At 48.4% G+C, this 23,024-nt stretch overlaps 1 protein-coding gene across 18 annotated transcripts in view; it reads left to right on the plus strand.

Annotated features, from left to right (window-relative positions):
• Hppy (MAP4K3-like protein hppy) overlaps window positions 1–23,024 on the plus strand; it is a 228,952-nt gene that overhangs the window by 114,085 nt on the left and 91,843 nt on the right. For 16 of the 18 annotated variants that reach the window (XM_077694882.1, XM_077694885.1, XM_077694881.1 and 13 more), the window contains exons 2-5: window positions 15,943–16,000; window positions 18,269–18,286; window positions 20,203–20,358; window positions 21,415–21,561. In XM_077694882.1, the coding sequence (XP_077551008.1) occupies window positions 15,943–16,000; window positions 18,269–18,286; window positions 20,203–20,358; window positions 21,415–21,561 (379 nt within the window). The remainder of the gene's footprint in view (window positions 1–15,942; window positions 16,001–18,268; window positions 18,287–20,202; window positions 20,359–21,414; window positions 21,562–23,024) is intronic. The other 2 variants (XM_077694887.1, XM_077694898.1) reach the window with 1 other exon arrangement.

A 23,024-nucleotide genomic window follows, 5' to 3' on the forward strand; every position in this document is an offset into this window, starting at 1 on the left:
ACACGGCACGTTTTGGAAGAATGCATACTTGTTATTTGTTAGTGCGGCGGTAAGACCCCAAGTATGGTCTGGCACCGCGGGGAGGAAGAGAGAGAGAGAGAGAGAGAGAGAGAGAGAGAGAGAGAGAGAGAGAGAGAGCGTCTTCATGATGGATGGCCTTTTGTAATTTTTTTATTGCGCCATTTTGCCCCAGCGCATCAAAGGAATTGAAATAAAATCTAAAGTGGCGGGCGGGAGGCAAGCGGCTTCATGCGCCAGAGAATGCAAGTTTCAGCAAGAAAGTCCGAGAGCTGCCTGTAAAGAGGACCGTGCGTCCACCGATGGATATCGGGCGGGCGGCCCGGTCGGTGTCCTGGGGCTGCCATGTGCCGGATTCGGGCTGGTTGGAGTCCTGGACATGTCCCCAGGAGGGGGTTTAATGTCGCTTCTTCTGTACATGCGACTTCTGTACGTGCGATCCGTCGAGTCCGCTAAAAGGGACCACTCGGCGCAGAATTTTAAGCGACGAATCCCGCTTTCCATGCTCAGAAATGTAAAGTGGGCCCGTAAATTTATTTAGACGAGTAGATTCATTTTCATTGCCACCCGCCGCGGTGGCTCAGTGGCTAAGGCGTTGCGCTGCTGAGCACGAGGTCGCGGGCTCGATTCCCGGCCGCGGCGGCCGCTTTTCTGATGGAGGCGAGATGCAAAAATGCCCGTGTGTACGAGATTTCGGCGCACGTTACAGATCCCCAGGTGGTCAAAATTAATCCGGAGCCCTCCACTACGGCGCGCCTCATCGCCTGCGTTGCGTCGGTGCGTTAAACCCTACAATCAATCAATCAATCAATCAATCAATCAATCAATCAATCAATCAATCAATCAATCAATCAATCAATCATTTCCATTGCCATTGCAATCTTTTTAAGCCATTGGTATTTCGTATTTAAAATATCGGTTTCTGGCAGCACGCTTACGTGCACGGCCGCCAGTTTGTCGGCGTGTCTTGTTCGCAGCGGGTGCCGATAGAACGATGGGGCAGGAATGGGTAATGCCCGGCGGCGGAATATGTACGCCCGCTTTTCGGACGTAACTTCTAACGACTTCTAACGACTGTTCGTCTTGGGGCCGCCGCAAATGGGGCCGCAAATGGACCTGAATGGGACGTCTCTGGCTCCGAGATACTATTACTGTGTTTAAACGAGTTCGGATGGGAGTCGCAAACGTGCATAAGCTCGGTTTGTTTGGCCACGTGACTTTTTTTTTCTCTTCACGAAATTGCCCTGATATTTTATCTCGGCCACAACTGCGGATGTCTGGGACGTTGCCGTGCTAGCGCAGATGGTGTCGGTAATGTCATATCCCGCAGGCCTTAAGGCTAAAAGAAGAAGAAATGAAGTATATGGGAGCAAAATCTTTAGTCAACGCCTGGTGAACGAACGAAAACAGCGAGGTCTAAAAAAAAAAGAAAAAAGACGCGGGCGGACTTTTTAAGTGTAATTTCTTTACTTTACTACAGTGGGCGGTAGTGACAGTGTACAGTTCTGCTTCGTTCCAAAGGACGACTGTTATATGCACCAATTCTTGCTGGACGAGAAGGGATTTTACCATATCTGAGTGATTCGTACACGCGCTTTGTTCGCAACGATTCTGGTGGTCCAAGATGTACCTACAAGTCCCACATAGTCCTGGATAGCCCACGAGCAGTCGAGGGGTTGCCATTGCCATATAGGAACAGATGCGCAAAAAAAAAAAAAAAAGCGATCAAAATAATACCGATTAGCATCTCCAGCAGCGCGAGACTACAAAAAAATTAAGAGGAAAATCAGCTCCTAAACGGAACCTAAGAACGGCTGGAAATTCACTCCAAGTGGGGTGCGGTAGTAAGGAATGTAGTAAAGTGGGCCTTGATTGCCGCCGCAGCAGCGCTGCCGTGGATTCCGTTATTTCTTGAGACGGTGAAACTCCCGCCCCGTGCATGCGTTGTTCGGCAACTTCCGCCACGTACCATACCGGAAAAACTCTTCCCAGAGGTCGGTCGGTCGGTCGGCCGACGCAGAACCCTTTATCGAAGTTGCCGCACACGGAGGCAACTGCGATGGCAATGTTCTGGCGGAGCGGCACCAAGGCGGCGCCGAATATCCCGGTCGGCGTATACGTTGGCCTGCGGATCATTGCGGAGGGCCAAACTGCGTGTCTAGAGCCACTGAATGAGCTGTTACTTAGCGGCTCTAGGTGTGTCCCTTCTCACACGTCCACCGACCACACTTCCTGTCAAGAGTTCCAGTTAAACGCAAAAGCACCAGCGGTTCTTGAACCTCGTGGGATGTGGTGGCGTGAGACGCAAAGAGGAACGCACCTTTCTTCTTTCCACGTAACGGTAAAGGGGAGCCGATGACACCCCCGATATAGGTATGATTAAAGGAGCCATGAAGACAAATAAATACAAGTTGGGTTTATTAGGGAGACTGCTGAGTCCCGATAACAATGGTACCAATATCATCGCAATCTTCGAACAAATAACGGAGACATTGAAGAAAACGTGTGAAGCCGTCGCGACCCCCTAGCCAATTTCCCGCAACTTTTCTATGACGTCACGGAACCTTGTTTGTGCGATTGGCGGCCGCCTGACTGACCTGTCGCGACGACACGTGACTGGACGTCTGCAAATGGGGCCTCTAGTTCCATTTGACCGCATCACTTGAATGCCAACGTGCAGGTAACGCACTGAAAATTATGTTTTATTGTTGGCCCGTATGACGTCATTCTTGCTCATAACACGTCACTGTGCCGCAAACTTTGAAATTTTTAGGTACTTGCTTTTTTTTTTCGCTAAAAAAAACATCTTTTGTGGCTGTAATGGAGCTGAGTGAGATACTGAATCCTAGTTCTTTCAAATTAAACGAAGTTGTATTTTCTTGTCATGCTCCTTTAACTGCCGTTTTTCTTTTAAACGACACCACGTGTTTCGTACCCCATTGTCACAGAATTGAGCGAGGTAATAATTTAGTGGCCGATGCCTCGGACGGGAGGAGCGACAAACAACTCCCCCCCTATGTGCGAATTCGAGAAGGTGGTTCGGACCTGCTAACCGGCGATAGGTCCACGCCTGATTGGCCGCTGGCGTGAGGCACGAGACGGGGCACGGGAAAACAATTCAAAACAACGGGCATTTACTTCACATTCACAGGGAATTCGAAACAGACAGACAGGAGGGTTGACGAGTTAATACACACTGCAGTTGACACCCCGTTGGGGTCAGAGCTGCCGAGACACCGACACGAATTACATTAATCACAATGAAAGAAAAGGTACACGCCGTTACGAGCCGGAGGAGAAGACGACAGTAAATGAAGGGGACAGTAGAGTATACAATAGGCGGGGTTGGAGGCTTCCCCCAACTACTAACAATAGGCCCGCTAGAAACACATACCGCGTGGTGCACTGAAGGAGGCGGATAAGCCCGTGCAGTCCGCTTAGGGAAATACAACACAGAAGATGAATAGGAAGAGTCCGAGGAAAGGTGGAGAAGGGGAGAACATCTTAGCTGCGGTCCGGCTGATGGTCTCGCCGGGGTGACGGAGGCTGTCGGTCGTCTGTGGTGGGGCACCGCTGATCAGCGACGCAATTTGGGTGAACTCCGGCCGCGCACTGTCGCCTCCTTGAGGAATCTTCGGGGGCCCGAAGTTCACCGCCGTCGTCGCTCGGCCTCCCCAGCACAGCCCTCAAGGCCGACGCCGCGTCCCGGCCGTACGTCCGGCCACCACCAGTTCTCAGCCCATTCTCCCCGGAAACCCCGCGCTGCACCACGCACACCGTCCATTGGGCCGCGCGTCTTCCGAGAATTCCCGGGGCGCAGCCTTCAGTAGGCCGCGGCACTCTCGCCCACCTCTCTCCCCGAAACACATGGCCAGCCGACCCGGGTGCGACAATGGCGGCGAGAACATTCCTTCGCTTCGCGCATGGAGGAAAGAAAAGCTTAGGAGAGGCCCTGACGTCACACCCAGCGCAGCCGGAAACGCCATTTCTGTAAGTCGAATGGCGGACCATTGGCCCTCCATGCCATTGGCGGACTCTTTTTGCCTCTCTCTCTCGGTGCACCTTCTCCGCCTCCTCCGTCCTGTATCGCCTCTCTTGTCGTCTGCATCTGCAAGCGCCGAGCCGGCGGAAATCAGCTGATAGGCAGGTAGAAGGCCGTTTTGCAGCGCGTGACCGTGAACCTAAACGCGCGGTTACACTGTTACACGTCTTCAGTGTGGCCGCAGCAGGTTTGCGAAGCGGCTCGCTCTAACAATGCCGCAATGCTCGGTGCCAGGCTGCAAGTCGCGATCGGTACCCAAGGAATTGGGCGTCACTTTCCACCGGTTAGTGCATCATTCCGCTGACAAGTATTGCTGTACATTGGTGTGCATTCATCCTTTGTTTGCAATCGCCGCCGTTTATAGGTTCCCAAGCGACGGAGAACGCCGCAAACAGTGGGCGAACACCGTGCGGCTACCGGACTGGAAAGTGCCCAAGTTTGCGTTGCAGTTTCACTGGCAATCCCAGAGATGACTAGTCAATTAAACGGCCGTTCTATATATATAGGTAAGCAGTACTTCATGCAGATTTCACGCTAAGAAATTGTGGAATGTTTTTACCGTTGTTCGCGTGCCTTCGATAGAATTTTTTGCGAAGGAGGAGGAGGAGGAGGAAGCAAAACGTTTTATTCAGTAAAAAAATGAGAGGGTGGGTGGCGCCAATAAACTTTTTCTCGCCAAGTTTCAACTTGTCTCAGTGTCAATAAACTCAAGGTGATATCAGTTGAAAACGTTAATTCATACACTAACCTCGCAGTATGAAGCGTTGAAAAGCGAAATCCAGAGCGAGACCACAAAAAGATCCAGATTCCAGTTCCAGCACTCTTCCAGTCAACAGACGTACACCTATTAAGGTAATAGGACGATGGAATTATATCAACTGGGAATCTACCTTGTAACAGTTGCAAAGGCGCTGCCGCGCATTGCCGGCCTAGCAAACTATATATTGCAGCGGTGATAACCAAAAAATTAAGTTGCGAATCGTTCGATCGGTTGCCAGCTGCCTACGTACTGCACACCGTGTATCACTTCCCGAAAATCTACCTGACGGGTGTCCGCGCGTACGACGGGACGGCGCGTTCACGATATCTGCACTTCAATAGGCGCGTCGTGATCGCGACCGGAGCAAAAGCTTGACGCGGTACAAGGTGCACTTGCAAGTAGAAATTAAATTACATATTCACATCGGCGCAGCTGTCGCAACTCGCAGCATCCTTTTCGAGTTCCGCAAGACCACAGCGCAGCAAAGCGAAGCAGCAATCTTCGCAATCGGACGACAAGGCAGGCGCTGCCTTTCCGCCATGACTGGCGAACGGCAGGCGGGCTGTTGCTAGGACGCCGTTGCTAACGCGACTTCCAATGGCCGCCGAAAACACGTGACTTCCTCCACACTTTTGCCAATGCGCGGGGATAGCGGGGGGCCTCTCCTAAGCTTTTTTTTCCTCCATGGCTTCGCGGTACGGCTCCTCTCGGCGAACGGCAAGAAATGACGCGCGGCAAAAAAAACCCGTCAAGGAGGGACATGAATTTCGCGACACCCATTAGTACTTCGTTTTACGAGACCGTAATTCTCTGTTTTGTGGCTGCTTTGCCGGTGTCTGTTTACCAATAACGTCGCGTCGCTGTTTATGATATATTTGGGTCAACGCGAAGCCTCGGAGTCTTTGTCTTCTTAAACGAATTGCCAAATTAAATACAGTTTGGGTTAACCATTGGCTGTTGTTCACTGCGTAAGGCTGGCTGGGCTTGAAACGTGTGATTTCGCCTTCGTTCTCGCTGTAACAAAAATGCTGAATTGATGCGAGCTTTGGTCCGGTCCTCCAGCCCCATTGTGCGGCGGGGATTTTCGGTAAACCCGTGAAAGTATTAACCTGTACTTATAATCGGTCTCCTCACCCGGATCGTCCATGCACTGCCCGGGAAGCAATCAAGCTCTCGATTATCTCACGTATTCGAATGAGACTTCAAGTCCGAAGACAGTCCTGGGACTGCCCGGGAACCGTCCTGGACTGGAAGAGCGAAGAGCTTGGTTGGAATTTTGTTCGGTGCAAGCATTCTGTGTAAATTTGGCCTAACATGATAGCTGTTAGACGGGAGAGCGCTTTTGGAACTTTCCTGGGGGACCCGGTGATATATCAACGAACCCAACATGAAGCTTTATTTAGTGCTGTTGACGTTCATGATAGGTGATGCCGCAATGTCCTTTTTTGTTTTCTTTTCGTTCCATTTTCAGCGGGTACGATTTCCGTCGTGTATTTTAAGCACACACTACAGCAGGGACTGAACTAGCTCATGTCGTTCACCGGTGACTAGCTTTGGGGGAAACCGGTTCGTTGTGGAGTGTCGGCCGTAAAGTGCGGCAAGCCACTGCGAACTGCTCACGGCAGCTCGATATGACTCGTCTCCCCCGACGTGTGGTATCAACAGCCATCACGCGCAAATCACTGGAAAGCTTTATGTGGAACACAACTTGTGCGCTGCAATTCCACAGTTAGCTGTTTAACAGCGTGTCGAAATCGTGGCGAAATTGCTGCTGTGACGGTACGCATTTTAAGGTATGAGGGTATACGCCTCGAGCTTTGCGATCGCTGCGCCGCCTGCCGCCGCTTCTCCGCGGAGTTGACGGGATTAGCGCTGCGCGGCCCATAGGGGCTCATGCAGTGTTTTGGTTCTCTGTCGCTTCTTTTTGCCCTTCCAAGCGCTAAAAAAACTTGTTATGGTGATGTCTGTAAGTAAACAGTACGTTTAGGTCACTTCAAAAGCCGCTGCGTCTTGGTAGGGTGCTCAAACACCAACCATAGCTATCCGGGAAAGCGGCTCTACATCCTTCTCGGCCGCTGTTACGGGCGTCGGCGAATTGCAGCAGCATACCACCACTGTCACCTCCGAATACGTCCAGCACAAGTGAATTTTATTGTCGCCTCGTTTATACCTGATACTGACACAGTGAGAGGTGTGTTTTGTTTTGTAGCGCGGACAACGAACGCGGCCTCATTACGAATATATGCGTCGTAGAAAAATATATTTCGGGGATGCGATTACCCAATACCTGATAATAACTTGTGCTTTTTATAAGAATATAAGCTACGCGAAAATGTTAATTATATTCCAAGGTTCTGCGTCGTGAAAGATGTGCACTCATGCCTTATAGCAAGAACCAAGAAAAGTGAATTAAACCACTGAAAAAATAATGGTCCGCAAGTCCGGAAGAAACAAAATAGCTCGTACAGAAATGAAAAAAAAAAAAAAACTCAGTGCAGCTTCTGAAATGCTCAGGCGTTCGTATAAACTTAAGCCGGGTAGGACTAGTGTGCGAAATGCACTGATATTTCGCGAGACATGGGGAGGGGGGAGGGGAGGGGGACGCTTACGTATCGTTGTGTACGATTGCGGAGCGAAATCAAGAAAAGCACGTTTTAGTAATCACACACACAAGCTACTCGTTCACGTCACTCTAGCTTTTAGACTTCAACTAACAGCTGATCCCTCGGCGAACGCATTTTTTGAGGTATACAAGTTCAAAACTGATAAAAGGTGTCGTTAGAAGAGTGGGATATCTGATAAGGCCTTCTGATTTCCGTTTGTGCTAGATACTGCAGGCTCCCTGCGTCATATGACTATGCTTCGAAGAAACGTTTAGTCGCGAACGGGCATTACTGTAGACGCCCTTCTTCGGCCTGCTCGCGGAGGATATATGTAACATATATGAATGTTTGCGGCCGCTCAGCTCACGACAAGACGCCCTAGCATTTTTTTTTTGTCGTGCGCTGATCCCGGGTATAATTTTGGATTATCCATCGCACTTATTTCGTAGAATGTTCGTGAAATTTATGTCCAGGGTAGTGTTCAATATCTGAGGGATGATATTGGCAAGCATAACTGGCGTGCTGTCAGGTACATACCTCGGCAAAGTTGGCGCGGCTCACTCAAACTCACTCACAATTTTTTTTTTCGAATCACCACTCACTCAAACTCAGACTCAATGCTGAGCAGCACATCTGCGCTCACTCAAACTCAAACTCACATTGAGCTCAAAACTCAGTACTCACTCGGACTCAAAACTCAAAATGTACTCAGAACTCAAAATGTACTCAAACTCAAAATGTAATCAAAACTGAAAATGTACTCAAACTCAAAATGTACTCAAACTCAATTTGGACTCAAAACTCAAAATGTACTCAAAACTCAAAATGTACTCAAACTCAAAGTGTACTCAAACTCAAAATGGACTCAAAACTCAAAATGTACTCAAACTCAAAATGAACTCAAAACTCAAAATGGACTCAAAACTCAAAATGTACTCAAACTCAAAGTGAACTCAAACTCAAAATAGACTCAAAACTCAAAATGTACTCAAACTCAAAATGAACTCAAAACTCAAAATGGACTCAAAACTCAAAATGTACTCAAACTCAAAGTGAACTCAATACTCAAAATGTACTCAAACCTCAAAATGTACTCAAACTCAAAATGTACTCAAAACTCAAAATGTACTCAAACTCAAAATGGACTCAAAACTCAAAATGAACTCAGAACTCAAAATGGGTGAGAACTCAAAATGAATTCAAAATTCACATGGCCTCACAGAGATTGAGACAGTCAGAGAGTGAGAGTGAGAGTTTGAGTGTGAGATTGAGAGTGTGAGAGTGAGAGTGTGAGTGAGAGAGAGTGAGAGTGTGAGTGAGAGTGTGAGTGAGAGTGAGAGTGTGAGTGTGAGTGTGAGAGAGTGTGAGTGTGAGTGAGAGTGAGAGTGTGAGTGAGAGTGTGAGTGTGAGTGTGAGTGAGAGTGTGTACCTTTTGCTGTATACCTTTTGCGATATCCTCATAATTATAACCAGAAAGCATTTTCATATTTGTCCCACGTGACCCCCTCGACGAGACCTTTAATTTGATACCCCACACACCCTAGCAGGGTCATATGGAATTCATACCAGTCAAACTAACCATGACTCATGACTGTAACCAGGACGCATTATTTAGGTGTCCGACATGATTCCCCTAACTGGAACCTTCAATTTGACGCCCCACATGCTTCAGCGGCCTCACCTTGAATTTAACCCCATCTATGACTCATAATGACCATCTCATGATTCGAACTACGAAGCCTTTTTTTTATTTGTACCACGTGATTCCCCTCTTCAAGACCGTAAATTTGATACTCTACACTCCCTAGCGGGGTCACTTCGAATTTTACCCCAATATAAGACTCGCCATGACAATCTAATGGTTATAACCAGGAAGCATTTTTGTATTTCTCCCACGTGATTCGGCTCATCAAGACCATTGATTTGATACCCATCACATCCTAGCGAAATCAATTTGAACGTTAAACCAATCAATGACTAACCATGACTATCTCATGATATAGCCCTACCACATTTTTGTCCCACGTGATTTTCCTTATCGGAACCTTCAATTTGATACCCCGGACACCCAGTGGCATCATTGTGAATTTTAACCTAATTTATGACCCATTTTGACTATGTCATGATAATAATCAGGAAGCACGTGATTACCCTCATCGAGACCTTTAATTTGATACGCCCTAGCATCATGAACCTGAATTTTAACCGAATCTTTAATTTACCATGACTACGTCATGATATATCCATATCTCATGTTCGTCCCGAATGATTCCCCACATCGAGACCTTGAATTTGATTCCCCACATGCCCTCGCAGCATCATTTTGAATTTTAACCCAATCTATGACTCATGACTGCCTGATGACTACAATCAGGAAGCATTTTTTTTATTTACCCCGCGTGATTCCGTTAATCCGGACCTTTCATTTGATACCTTACACGCCTTAGCCTCATCAGTTTCACTTTTCACCCAATCTAATGTGGTCATTATTCTGTCTTAAGGGGTGCTGCCCAGTCAATTCAGCTAATTCATTTGAAACAGTAGAAAGGACAGCCCCCGCCCCCATTTCCCCCCGGCTCTCACCTCTTCCTTTGTGACCCCTAGTATATCAAGCCGTTAACAGTAGCAGGCGAACAACCAGCACGCCAGCGCCGCCGTGTGCTTTCCCACCACCCTTTCCCACGCTCTTAGTGGATCCGTCAGGAGGAAAAGTTAAGACAACCCTTTTTTATGACCTCACCAGTCAATTATCACTCACGCGCCCAGCCGCGAAAATTAGGTATACAGCAAGTGCTTATGGCCATAAAAATTCAACAAGAAACTAAAAAAAATCAGACACCACCTCCCTCCCAACTGATCATGCAGATCGTTATTGGTGCCATACCCGCAGGTAACTTGAATTCCGAGCCCACAGTGACGCATGAAACTTAACAGCCAACCATAGCTGCCTGCTAGGCTAATCATATGTACTCAAACTCCAAATGGACTTAAAACTCCTATTTACTCAGAACTCAAAATGTACTCAAAACTCAATATGTAATCAAACTCAAAATGTGCTCAAACTCAAATTGTACTCAGAACTCAAAATGGACTCAAACTCAAAATGGACTCAAACTCAAAGTGTACTCAGAACTCAAAATGGACTCAAACTCAAAATGTACTCAGAAGTCAAAATGGACTCAAACTCAAATTGTACTCAGAACTCAAAATGGACTCAAACTCAAAATGTACTCAGAACTCAAAATGGACTCAAACTCAAAATGTACTCAGAACTCAAAATGTACTCAGAACTCAAAATGTACTCAGAACTCAAAATGGACGCAAACTCAAAATGTACTCAGAACTCAAAATGGACTCAAACTCAATCGGACTCAAACTCAGTCGTGATCACTCGGCTCAAACTCACTCAAGCTCAAACTCACCATGCCACACTAGCCTCGCGCTCACTCAAACTCAAACTGACGCGTGAGTTTGAGTCCAAATGAGTCTGATTGAGTGGACTCATGAGTGAGTTTGCCGACCTCTGGTCAGGTATGAGCGCTCCACTAGGTTATATAAGCGTACAAAACTGATTTACATCGTAGTTTATAGCCATGGCATGACCATCTGGGGATAGTATGCTTACGGAGACACTGTTAGTAAATTTCAGGGCAGTGGAATCACAATCATCTCCATATGCATATCCCGGTTTCGCGACGCCGACCTGTGGCGCACACTTGGCGCTTGTACAGACCGAATATACCAGACTAAGATCGCGTCACACACATTTACACTCTCGTAAACACACCACATTTGTGAATAGAGTGACTGCTCCACATAAATATGTGTTTCCAACGCCTACAAACGGTAAATCTCAGTAGTGAACGGGCCCCGAAAGCAACGGTGACAGTAGGGAGCGGGCCGGCGACTCCCGCGGCTGCTTTCGAAACGGGCCGCTAGGGGGATTTCAGTGGCGCCCCTACAGGCCGCCCTCGAGGCGTATATACTAGAGAGCCGCATTAAGCCGCCTCACGGACCCTCCGACTTGTGCAAAAAAAAAAAAAAAAAGGCGCGAATTACGAGAACACGATTGAGCGAAAACCGCAATTGCAAGATTACATTGCAAGAATACCATGTCTGATTTCCGCAGAAGACAACAATAGGCGATAGAAGGCAGCCTGCAGTGACGAAGTGAAACATTTCCATTTCATACGATTCGTTATTGTTAATCTTTCTAGGGTGCGGTACGGTAGTCTTTGTGAGCTCCGCCCGGTATGATTGAATGCACAGTGCTGCGCAGCCTCATTCTTGTGCGATATCAGGCGAAATGAATTGGGCATTGTTTGAAACCACTTCGCCTGTGCCGCGTCGTCGCGCTCCTCGTGCGGGTGTTAGTACGTGTATGAATGAACAGGTTTGCGGAATTTTTGTGCCCGGTTCAGGCCTTGTCGAGACGAATCCGTAGCTCTCCGCGCCCGTACGACTGACTTGAGCGCGGCAAATGTGCTGCGTTTTGAATGTGCGCGCGCGCGTGTGTGTGTTGTGTGTGATATTTGCCGCGTTAAAGCGGTCTTATTTGCGCCGTACTTTTCGAAACGCATTTCAGGCAAACGCCAGCCCTTACAGGACGAAGTACACTCACCTGCACCTCCAAGTGCGTGATTTTGTGGGGGCGTTTTTCTTGAATGCGTTTGTATGTTGGTTCTCCGTATGGGAGGGGAAAAAAAAATGACCGGTAATGAGATGTCTTGGCGAATAAATACCAAACTAATGTCAGCTTTCAGCTTGCAAACTCAAGGATGAATGATTTCGAGCTTGGAAGTTTCGTCTGCTCTCCTGCTGATTCGCTCGTAGCAACGGCGTCGCGGGTGCGTGGCGGTACACGTTCTTGAACCCGTACAGAAGAAGGGCGGAGGTGTTGTATGTATTCGGCGTCCCATTGCGTAACGCCTTTCACCCCCGCGCGCACGCACGCGCGCGTTCGGGGTCGTTGGGCATTCCTGTCATGCGCAAGGCGGCGACCGACGGCATATTTCGCGAAAGCCGTTTCCTTCCCTGCCTGTCGATTTCGTCGCCTGCTAGCGCGGGAGTTTCGAAATCGGTTCTATTCGCGCGGGCAAGCTTGCAACCGGGAAAAAAGAAGAGAGGCGATTCCGGGCGCGCGTTTGTCTTGTGCTGCTGGCGGCGAGACCGGAGTTCCGCCTTTCGAATTCGAGAATTTCGTGTTCGCCGTTTAGTCGATCCCTCGCTCGTGTTTATGCGGAGATCGGAAAGAAGCAGGGCCGCGTAACGGCGATTCGCTTCGTGTCGCCCGATAATGAGTGCGGGAGAGGTTGCCGTATCGCATAATTGGCGGCGCAAGTTTGGGCAGAGGCATCGGCTGAGGCGCGATTGGACATGGGAAGGAGAAAATCCATTAGTGCCGCCAAACGACGAGGTTAGAGAGAGATAATTTTCTCCTCCGTTTGAACATTGGCGAGGAAAAAAGGAATTACGGCCTTTCTGGACTATCTTACCAGAGCTGCATATTGTGGTGATCTAGTGCCGCGATTTGCCGCCTTGATAGCAGTTTCTGGTGTAGTTGCATGTATGTAGTACATGTGTTGAACAGGGCTTCACTCCCAGTGGTGGGTGGTCTGTCGGCGGGTGGCGTTTGTTATCAATACGAGTATGAAACCCGAAGTGCCTTCCATTTCCGACCACCGCATGAGTCAGTGAGACGAAAATGTGCCGCTCGAAAGAAATTAAGGGCTTAACAAGACTATTTGAACTAGTTTTAGATTAATGCAATGAATTGGGGGGGGGGGGGGGGATCTGCTTGTTTCCTGGGGGGGGGGGGGGGGGGGGGGGCATGCAGGCGTACTTCTACCGCGGTGGGGCCCTGCTCGAGGAATTGATCATGGAGGGTTCCGTAGATGCTTTGTAATATTATTACGGACAGAACGGGCCCATTGCAAACTGTAGGTGCAAGAAGCTGCGCTGGGCGTAGTCTGATAGATTGTGACGTCAGGTGACGTCATTGCCTCGAATCGTTGCGACAACAGTCTGAACCTGGCGTCGTACAAAGCATCCACGTGGTCATTGCTAGAGCAAGGGCCCTCCGTAAAAGTTTAGTTTCGGAATAACAATACTTGAGTGATGTACAGAAGTGCGAAGGGCCACTCGCGGGATGTCGCGGTCACGGTGGAGCGATGTTGAAGCGCGTGTACGTAAGCGAACGAGACCGCGCTCTCCGTATCGCGGCGTTTCCACTCGCGAACGCGTACGCACTGCCAGCACCGCCGCGTGTCTTTCATCAAGCACGACTTCCTCCCCCTCCTTCCGATCGCGCTGTCATTTCCTGTTTTGCTATGCCCGCCCGTTCTCTTCGAGAAAGGGAGGGAGGGGCCAGGTCTCAAGGCTGCCTTCTCTGCCTCCCGTGAGCACTCCACAAGTTGAAGCGCTCGGCTGGCGGCCCGCCAGCATGTGACATCTCACTTGCATCAAGGGCTCGCTGAAAGTGCCCTGCAACACGCTGCGCCGTAAATTGGGGGCGGAATTATGCGGGCTCGGTCACCACCACACGGTGTAATGTTTCAGGAGACTCCTAAAATGCAATAGCAACAAAAATGCATGGCACGTTGCCAGGCGACCGTGCTGCGTGCGTGAAATGGTTTCTCATCACAACGCTTTTTGTATACTACCTACCGATAAATGGTTTCTGAATCTTAGCATTATTCTGTGACTCTCCGTAACTCAAGTTAGCCATTCGGCATCGCGTAACTTATTCCTAGTGCCTGTCACATGAGTCCGCAGCTCTGCGTGTTAACCTCTTCTTTGTCCTGTCATCCAATCAGCGGCAAGGTTTCCTCCTCGCCACCTGCTGAAACCACTGCAGGCTTCACTTGTTTTTCTGTTTTCACAAAAACCGGGGTTCACATTCCATGACCAGAATGTCTTGGACAGACCCGCCGGGGTGGCTCAGTGGCTAAGGCGTTGCGCTGCTGAGCACGAGGACGCGGGTTCGATTCCCGGCCGCGGCGGCCGCTTTTCTGATGGAGGCGATAAGCAAAAACGCCCGTGTGTACGAGATTTCGACGCACGTTAAAGATCCCCCTCAGGTGGTCAAAATTAATCCGGAGCCCTCCACTACGCCGTGCCTCATCGCTAGCGTTGCGTCGGCGCATTAAACCCTGCCATCAATCAATCACCGTCTTGGCCAGCCAACTGGAGAATATTTCACTTACTCACCTAAAGATGCCTGCATACAGGCAGAGCTCTGACGCAATGATCCCTGAGCATGCAAAGACGGAGAGTGTGGCGTGTTGCGTGGCCCATGCAACATTAGCAGCAGCTTGAGCAATATCGGTGCCACTTTTCAGGGTCTTCTAACCGTGACGCATGCATGCTGGTTTGCATGGCTAGATAAGCTGGCATTGTGCTCTTGTGTACAAGTGTTATCTTGATCAAACCGCCCTCTCCAGCCCCCCTGCACGTTATGGTTGTATCGAATAGCAGTAATGCTGCACCAACTATAAAAGTGGGCCACTATCACTGCCCATCTGTGTTGCATGTTGTCTCTATCGTTCAGTACTGTAGTGCATTTCGGATGACCGTGCAATGAAGAGGGGTATTCTGGGCAGTTTAACTGGAGGGAGGGAGAGGCTCTCTTTGTCTTTGTAAAAGATGCTAGAGCCCGAAATAAAACACAGACTAGGACACAGAACTCGCCCAACAGTACACTTTGTTGAGCTCTCTTTGTCTTCTCTTTCCGCTTTCACCCGTGTAGATAGAGAGAGCTTCCCCTTCTTCATTCCTAACTTTTGCCAAACTCTTGGTCATGTGGTGGATTAACTCTTTCGATGGTAATGTTTAATTAATGCTGCTGTTGTAAAGTGAGAGTGCCGCACTTGGGGGCGAGTCACCGGTCTGAGTTGGCCTTTCAACTTAGGCCGGAAGAGTTCGGCGTGCAACCTCGCTTGCAAGTCTTGCATTTAAAAAAAACAGGGGTTTGAAAAGCCTTTCATTGTGTCCGTGCAAATCATGTATCGCTTCAGGGCTTGCTGGTGTGTCTTGAAATGAACGACACTGTTCTCTGAGACGGCTTACTATTGTGTTCTGGGCTTCTTCGTTCATCCTTTTTGTGTGTGGCAGAACACGATGCATGCCTGGCTGTTGCCAAAATGTTTCTCCCTGCTATGCCCATACAACATGCCACGTCGTCGTCATCGCTAGAGTGAAGGGCAGAGTGATGAGGGCGAGTGTGATCCATATCCCATGTGAGACAGTGGCAGGCCGTAAACTATGGCTGGGGATAAGGGGCTTACTGTGGAGATGAACAGCACGGGAGTGAGAGTGCCACCCTGTGGCACCCTAATGTGAGCACATTGGATGAAAGCGGCATTCTGATCATGCCAGTTACGTGTAGTCGTACTTTGTGTTTTTACCCGTTACTCCAGAAGTGGGAGTGACCCAGAGTAGATGCTGGTTGTTTTTGCTGCAGCCACCTTGCGGCACTCACTGTGCTAATCCGTGGCCTTCTCTTTCATCTCTGCTTGCAGGCGAAGAGGTTATCCACCGGTGAGATGGCGGCCATCAAGGTCATCAAGTTGGAGCCGGGTGAGCCTCCCTCAAAGCTGTCGTTACATAAAGTAATTTGTTTAGTTTTCAAGTTGCGCAAGGTTTAGCGGTGTTATTCGGTTGGTTTTTTCAATGCAAAATACCATCCGCCATCACCTCCACAAGGTCATTCCTAATAAGGTTGTTGAAGGCATTTTGTTTGAACGCGTGTTTATTTGGAACACGCCAGTGGTGCTTTGTTTTGGGAGAAAAATATTCCATCCCTACATGGCCCTATGCATTGTCTCTGTTTTTCTTTGCTCGAATGAATGGGGTGAGAACAATTTCAAGAAGAGAAAATCAAGACTAATGGTAGCCATTCAGTTAGCGCGTATACTGTCAATCAGCTGCAAACTTTATGCTTCATGATCGAGTGAACAGTGAGTGGCCTTACTTGGCTGCTTTATTCGCGACAGACATTAGCATCACTGGGATCAGTAGCGCAGAGTCAAAGTGAAGAAACGGTGTAAACAGCAAAAAAAAAAAAAGGGGGGGGGGGGGGGGGGGGGCTGTGCGTAGCTTTCTAGGTTTCCTTGTGTGAGGCAATTTCCCCTGAAGGGCTTTAGGCGGTGTTGCTCAATCTGCTGTTGGTTGGCCTTGTCGCTTGAGCACCAAGGATTGTCGGGGCTTGAGGTGCCTGCGTTTCTTACCTTATCCTTTTTCAAGAGGGCAAACAAGCATACAAAGCCGACTTCTTTCCTCATTTTGTGTTTGTGTTTTAAATGTTTCTGCATAATGCTGATGCATCGGTTACATCAAGTGTCGCCTCTCTTGATTTCCTTTCGTCAGTGTGAGAATTGCGAGTAGAAGGTTGGAGGGGCATTTGGCTCTTCCTGCTCCAAACAAGAATGTTAGTTAGCAGTGGTCCCAGAACTTCCAGGATTCTCTTTGGTCTAGTGTTTGGACCAGTCACGCTCAGTTCACGCAGCCCGGTGGCTTATTTTTAAGAAGTTGCGTACGCCAAAGGGACCCATCTAGAAGGGAGGGTACCTAGTAGAAGCACATGTTTTCTGAGATTGAGTTTGAGTGTTCTACGTTCCAAGTGGCATTTTTTTTTTTTTCATAATTTTTATCCGTCTTTCAACCTCAGTATTGTGGACGAAAGGAAAGAAGAACATGTTTAAACATGTCAGCTTTGCTCTGTAATCAGTACTTGTAACCTAGCTTGTGGTGGTCGCCTTCTAGTGCTGGAATGAACTGAGGCTTCTAAGTAAGTTGTAAACGAGGTATTTTTGTTTTCTGCACCTGCTGAAGGCAAGATTGAGTTTCAGTAAATACATAGGCTTCACATGGATATCTTTTTTTTTTTAGTTTCCACTGTGTAAGAGCTAGGGAAAGTGCATTTCCACTCACATAGTTTTCTTTTGACTATACTTGTGCCAGTGGGATAGCTAACCAAGTGCTTGTCTTATTGTTTTGATGCATTGTGCTTTTTGCCTCTGAAAGAAGTGATTTTAAATCATGTTTAAGGCATAATTACATTTAAAACAGTTGTGTTGAGTTGCCCCAGAGGGCCAGGTAGTTGCTATGTTATTCATAGTTCTGATAACATTTATTTTTCTTATAAGCACACAAATGTTCCACAATCAGTGTTAGACGATTTTGCCTTATCAACAGACAATATTGCTTCCGCTACAGATTAAGTGTGCTGCATCATTAAGTTTTTAAACTGACACGACTTCCTTTCCAGCGAACTCTTGCCTTGGCTGGTAGTCAAAATACATGTAGATCTCGGCCACCAGCACTATTTCCTATTCTCTCTTTATAGCTTTGCAAGCGTCATGCGGGTTTTACAAAATGAAAATTTTCATTTCGAAGAATATTTTTATGCCGATCCGCCTTGGCATGAATGAGTTGCTAATCCCTGTGCACCTAAACTGTTGACAGGCTTTGTGCACGCCAGTCAGACCAGAACAGAATGTCAACCCAGAAACGGGAGTTCGTTATAAATACTATGAAGAGCAATTATTCTACTTTGCAAACACACCTCAACATTGCCTCAGTCTTGCCTCCACAGACGAATACATTGAGATTACTGCAGTCAGTTTGATATTAAGCGGTGTTTCATATCTGTAATTTCCATTGACTGGACCGTATGACATTATCACTACCAAGTGGCTTGCGGGCATAGACATCTTGGTTGTGTGAACCAACCAAGGGAAGTGTGAATGTGCTTTTGGGGAAATGCAGGGGGGAGGGGGGAAGGCAAAGAGAGAGCACTGCCTTGTGTTTTAGAACCCACCAACCGCACTACTGTTTTTTTTCTAGGTTGGCGCTACGGAACATGTGAGTCGTTTTTCGTACGTGTGCGACATTTTCATGAAACATTTGCACCCAGAGTGGCCTAACTGGAATTCCACTGATTTTTTTTACTCGTAACTCGTGAAATGTGCGGGTTCCTAAGGCAATGATTGATTGATGTGTGGTGTGTGGTTTGCCTACAACTGTAACGTTTGACCTTGTTAACAGCGTTTGTGTTTTTGGAACATTTAGACTGTTCCATTAACAGTTAACAAGCTGTGCAGAATTGCAATTGCCATCTGCAGTGTGTTCAGCCGATTAGCGTGGTTTGTGTTTGAGGCTCTTGCATAACACCCCTGAATTTAGGGCTATAACCTGCATCAAAGTTGCACGTGTTCCCCTAACATTACAGGTGGAAGCATTTATGTTTTACCTGCAACAGAAACTCGTTTTCCATCTGATGTCTCTTTCGCTGGAGCTCACTGAAGCGTTGGGTACTGTAAATTTGTGTAAAATTATACTCTGGAGGTTGTCTCTCCTACGTTGCTGCAGTGCTCCTAGGTGAATAGCAAGTTCCCATTTGCTGTACCGTAGAGTGGGGCCTTGTTAATTAATAAGCCATGACTTGTGGCAGAGAAACGCATAAACACGCAAGTTACGAACTCACAAGTTACGAACCCAGCGTAGCAGTTGATATGTACCCGCGAGTCAGTAAAGCATTAAAGGGGCAATTTTTTGAGAGCAAGTTAGACGTTGAAGTGGTGGCGCATGTTGCACTGGGCTTTGTACACAGAGTTGTGGTGCAGGATGGTCAGTTTTTCGCACCAATTTGTGGCTTCCAGCCGAATAAGCAAGAAAGTGTGCTTTGGTGAGCTATTTGTGCACCAAGTCGGGGTATGGGCTAGACAGCGTGGTGGTACAGCTGAAGTCTGCCCCACAATTTTCACCGTGTTGGTTTTCTTGCTTTACTCTTTTGCAAACCGTGTGGGCGATGCATGCTTAATGGGCGTGACACAGGGAACCATCTCTACAACTCTCGCTTGAGGCACACTCTTTTCCTGTCGGTAGGGCTGCCACGTGCGCGGCTTTGGGCCGGCCCGACCGGTTTTTTAGACAGTGGGCCGGTTGCCGGGCTGTACTTAAAACGGGCCGTCATTGTCCAGTTTCTTGTTCATTGTGGCATGATTATTTCTTTTTCCGCCTTTTATAAGTGTCAATTCACCAACTCCGATGATAAACATGTGTCAACAAGTTGCAGAAAGACATACGAGCAAAAAAAAAAAAAACACATGGGCGAGAGCGCACTACTTGAGATGGAGGCTGGCCAAGGGGAGGAACAACACAACGAAATGCCGGAACCGCGTTCAGCAAGGGCGATTACTTTTAAGTGCAGCGCAGTCAGAACAATAACCAAAATCTTAATCACTTTCAGTACGAACGTTATGTTGATTTCTCTCTAGGAAAATGCTACAATAAAATTGGCATTGCATGCCAATTTTATTGTCAATCTTCTTGTCAATATTGTCAATTTATTGTCAATTTTATTGTCAATATTGTCAATAACATTCAATCTTCCATATACCACGTCGCCTCCCCTGCCCCAAGGGCCTTTTTTTTTCCCCCCGGGGGAAGGTGGCAACCTTACTTGCGGGTGAAAAAAAGGTGTTTTAATTTTTCAATTAAGACCACTGGGACCGAAACACGCACAGCGCGCAAAAAAACAGCACGAAAGACGGAGGGATGTACAACACAGTCTTTCGTCCTGTTTTCTTTTTTCTTCTTTTTTTCTTTTTCTTTTTTTTTTTTTTTTTTTTTTTAGTTTTGCGCGCTGTGTGTGTTTCTTTCAAGATGATTTACCAACTCGCCCAACTTTCGGTGTTACTTCACTGGGATCGCACTGGCTGACCGCCGTCTCACATGCTGCGTCCTCTTCTCTACCCGTGGCGTTGGCGTGGTTGCAGGGGACGAGTTTGGGGTCATCCAGCAGGAGATCCTGATGATGAAGGACTGCCGGCACCCGAACATCGTGGCCTACTTCGGCTCCTACCTGCGCCGGGACAAGCTCTGGATCTGCATGGAGTACTGCGGGGGCGGGTCTCTGCAGGACATCTACCACAGTGCGTGGCTGCCGTTCTCTCCTTGCCCCCCGGTCTGCCCTGCCCTCTCTTTGGTGGCTCTGTAGAGGGACGAGACGGTTGCGAAAAGTCTCGAGGCGTGCACGTGGTGGCCTGTGTGTTGCCATCACATCAGTGTTGAGCCTTTAAGGTCGCATGAAATGGCAGAAAAGAGAACGCGAGTAGGTGGGTAAAGGGGTTCAACTCGAGTCTTGTCGGTGATGGCACAGGGGAACGGGCGTGTTCTAAGCAGAGGCACTACAGGCTTCAAATGCGCTTCAGCAGGAAGGGCACGAGGCAGTCAAACTTGCAACGGGCGTGTCCCTTTCCCTCTCAGCAATATGCGTAGTTGTCAAGAATGAAGCTGACGAGCTAGCGCAGAAAACAGAAGAATAAAGCAGAATAACAATTTTGGAGGGGCTTGTGTCAACTTTCGTCCTGTGTAGCCCCTTCACAGCCACATCTCTGACCTGTGGTTAGTTTGGCCGTGCTGGCTTTGACTTAGCAGGGGCCGTAAGCAAGCTAAAAGTGGTCACGCAAATTGGCTTGGGGTGCTTTGAAGGCCCACCTTGCTTGGATGGAGAAAGAAGTTGCATACAATTGGTCACAGACCCCGTGCACCTGCTACCAGGCTCTCAGGGGCAGAAACTGGAGCTGGCAACGTAAATGGCAGTGCGCATAATGATCGGCAACTCATTTGTCAGTCCTAATCTGCGCGTTAGGGTTTGGAGGCCAGCAGAGACTCATAAGAACCAAAAAAAAATTTAGAAACACAAATCAATTGTTATATAGTAGGATGATATATTCTTGTCCTTCACAAAGTGCAGTATCATATTCTCACTCTTTGTGCAACCTACCACGTCAGTTGTCTCTCCCGTGCACTAAGCAATGTCTTGGGCCTTTCTTGCTACCTGCCTGCCCAATGTTCCATCCCATCGCACAACAATGTTTCGCACAGGGATGCACGAAATGCCTGGCGCCATTTCGTGTTGTTCCCCCGTTTGCGGTGTCCCGAGTACCCGTTTCTTGACCTGCCGTTGCTCCCCGCGCGCGACGCAGTCACGGGCCCCCTGAGCGAGCAGCAGATCGCCTACATGTGCCGGGAGACGCTCAAGGGCCTGGCCTACCTGCACTTTGTGGGAAAGATGCACCGCGACGTCAAGGGCGCCAACATCCTGCTCACCGACGACGGCGACGTCAAGCTCGGTACCTCTCTCTCTCTCTCTCCCTCTTCCTTCTCCGTCCCCCTCCTCCCACTCCCTTCCCGCTTGCTCTCTTTTTTTATTTAAGTGCAGAGCACTTTAGGGGCTCCCCTCGTTGCCGTAGTTTGCTGTAAAGCTCGATGTCAAGTGACTGCCGGAATCGGGCGGCGCAGCGAGGCAACGGACACAAGTAGAGACTGGCGTACCGCCGTAGGGCGTCTCGCAGAGGCTTCGAAAACCCAAGTGGTTTAAGGGGGGGGATACTGCTCTTAAAACAGCTTCATTTATTTGTTAACTAAACTCGGTGAAACTTGTCACTCTTGCTGCTTTCGTACCTCTGATTTTGAATATGCCATTATTTTTTGAGCCAGTCGATTAGTTCCCGAGATAAATTTGATTAGTTCCCGAGATAAATGCAGATAATTAGTCATTTTTGGAGGAACAATGGGCAAAACAGTGTTGGTCACGAAACTGAAATCGTTATGTTTTCCAAAACGTAGAACCGTGGTGAATGCAATGACAGAAGCGCTCTTTTGATGCACCGCTTGGGACTAATTTTACAGCTCATTAAACTGTGGTGGCACCAGTGGCAAAGAGCCATTTCAAATGCCCATTTCAAACGCCGACATTTATTAAGCTGTAAAATTAGTCCCGAGCGGTGCATCAAAAAAGTGCTTCTGTTATTGCACTCACCAGGGTTTATGGTGTTGGAAAACAAAAAGATTGCAGTTTCGTGACCAACACTGTTTTTCCCATTGTTCCTCCAAAAATGACTGATTATCTCTGTTTATCTCGGGAAGTAATTAACTGGCTCAAAAAATAATGGCATATTCGAAGACAGTGGGAAAAAAGCGGCATCAGTGACAAGTTTCACTGCGTTTACTCAACAATTAAACGAAGCTGTTTTAAGAGCAGTGGGCCCCCTTTAAATAGTAAGAACCGTTCAAATCTCGTGAACTGCTGGTGCTTGTCATAGATCTCCCCGTTGTTTAGCGGTAGGTACAATTGAAGCAAAATATACATAATTAACCGGCAGCACCCGTGTTCGTTTAGTTAGGAACGCTCGTTGGGTCGGTTGTTACGATAGTAAGCGAGGAAAAGTGGCAGTGCAACGCGGACACGTGCGGGAGCAAAAGCTAGCACAAAAGGAACAGAACTCCCGCTGGCGCAGTTTCAGGCAGGGGGCGCGCGAGCACAGCGGAGGCGGGAAATTCGAAATGCGTTGGGTAGTAGCAGTGAGCGGATAACGGCGCTGCAGCCCATTACGGCGAATCACTGCTCTGCACTTCCGACAGCGTTCACGGTGAGGGGAACGGCTTTCGCTATAAATGCAGCCCACACTTTAGGTGCCCGATTGATTTTGCTGCATGGGGTTACTAGGGGACCCTTCAGGTTGGGGCTCGGCAAACGTCCCTTACAGCCAGTACGCATCGGGAGAAGGGGTTGTCAGCAGTAGTGTTCTCCCTG

The sequence above is a fragment of the Haemaphysalis longicornis genome, unplaced genomic scaffold (assembly GCF_048455015.1).
Source record: "Haemaphysalis longicornis isolate Haplotype H1 unplaced genomic scaffold, Haemaphysalis longicornis Haplotype H1 scaffold_13, whole genome shotgun sequence".
In the NCBI taxonomy this organism is placed as follows: Eukaryota; Metazoa; Arthropoda; class Arachnida; order Ixodida; family Ixodidae; genus Haemaphysalis; species Haemaphysalis longicornis.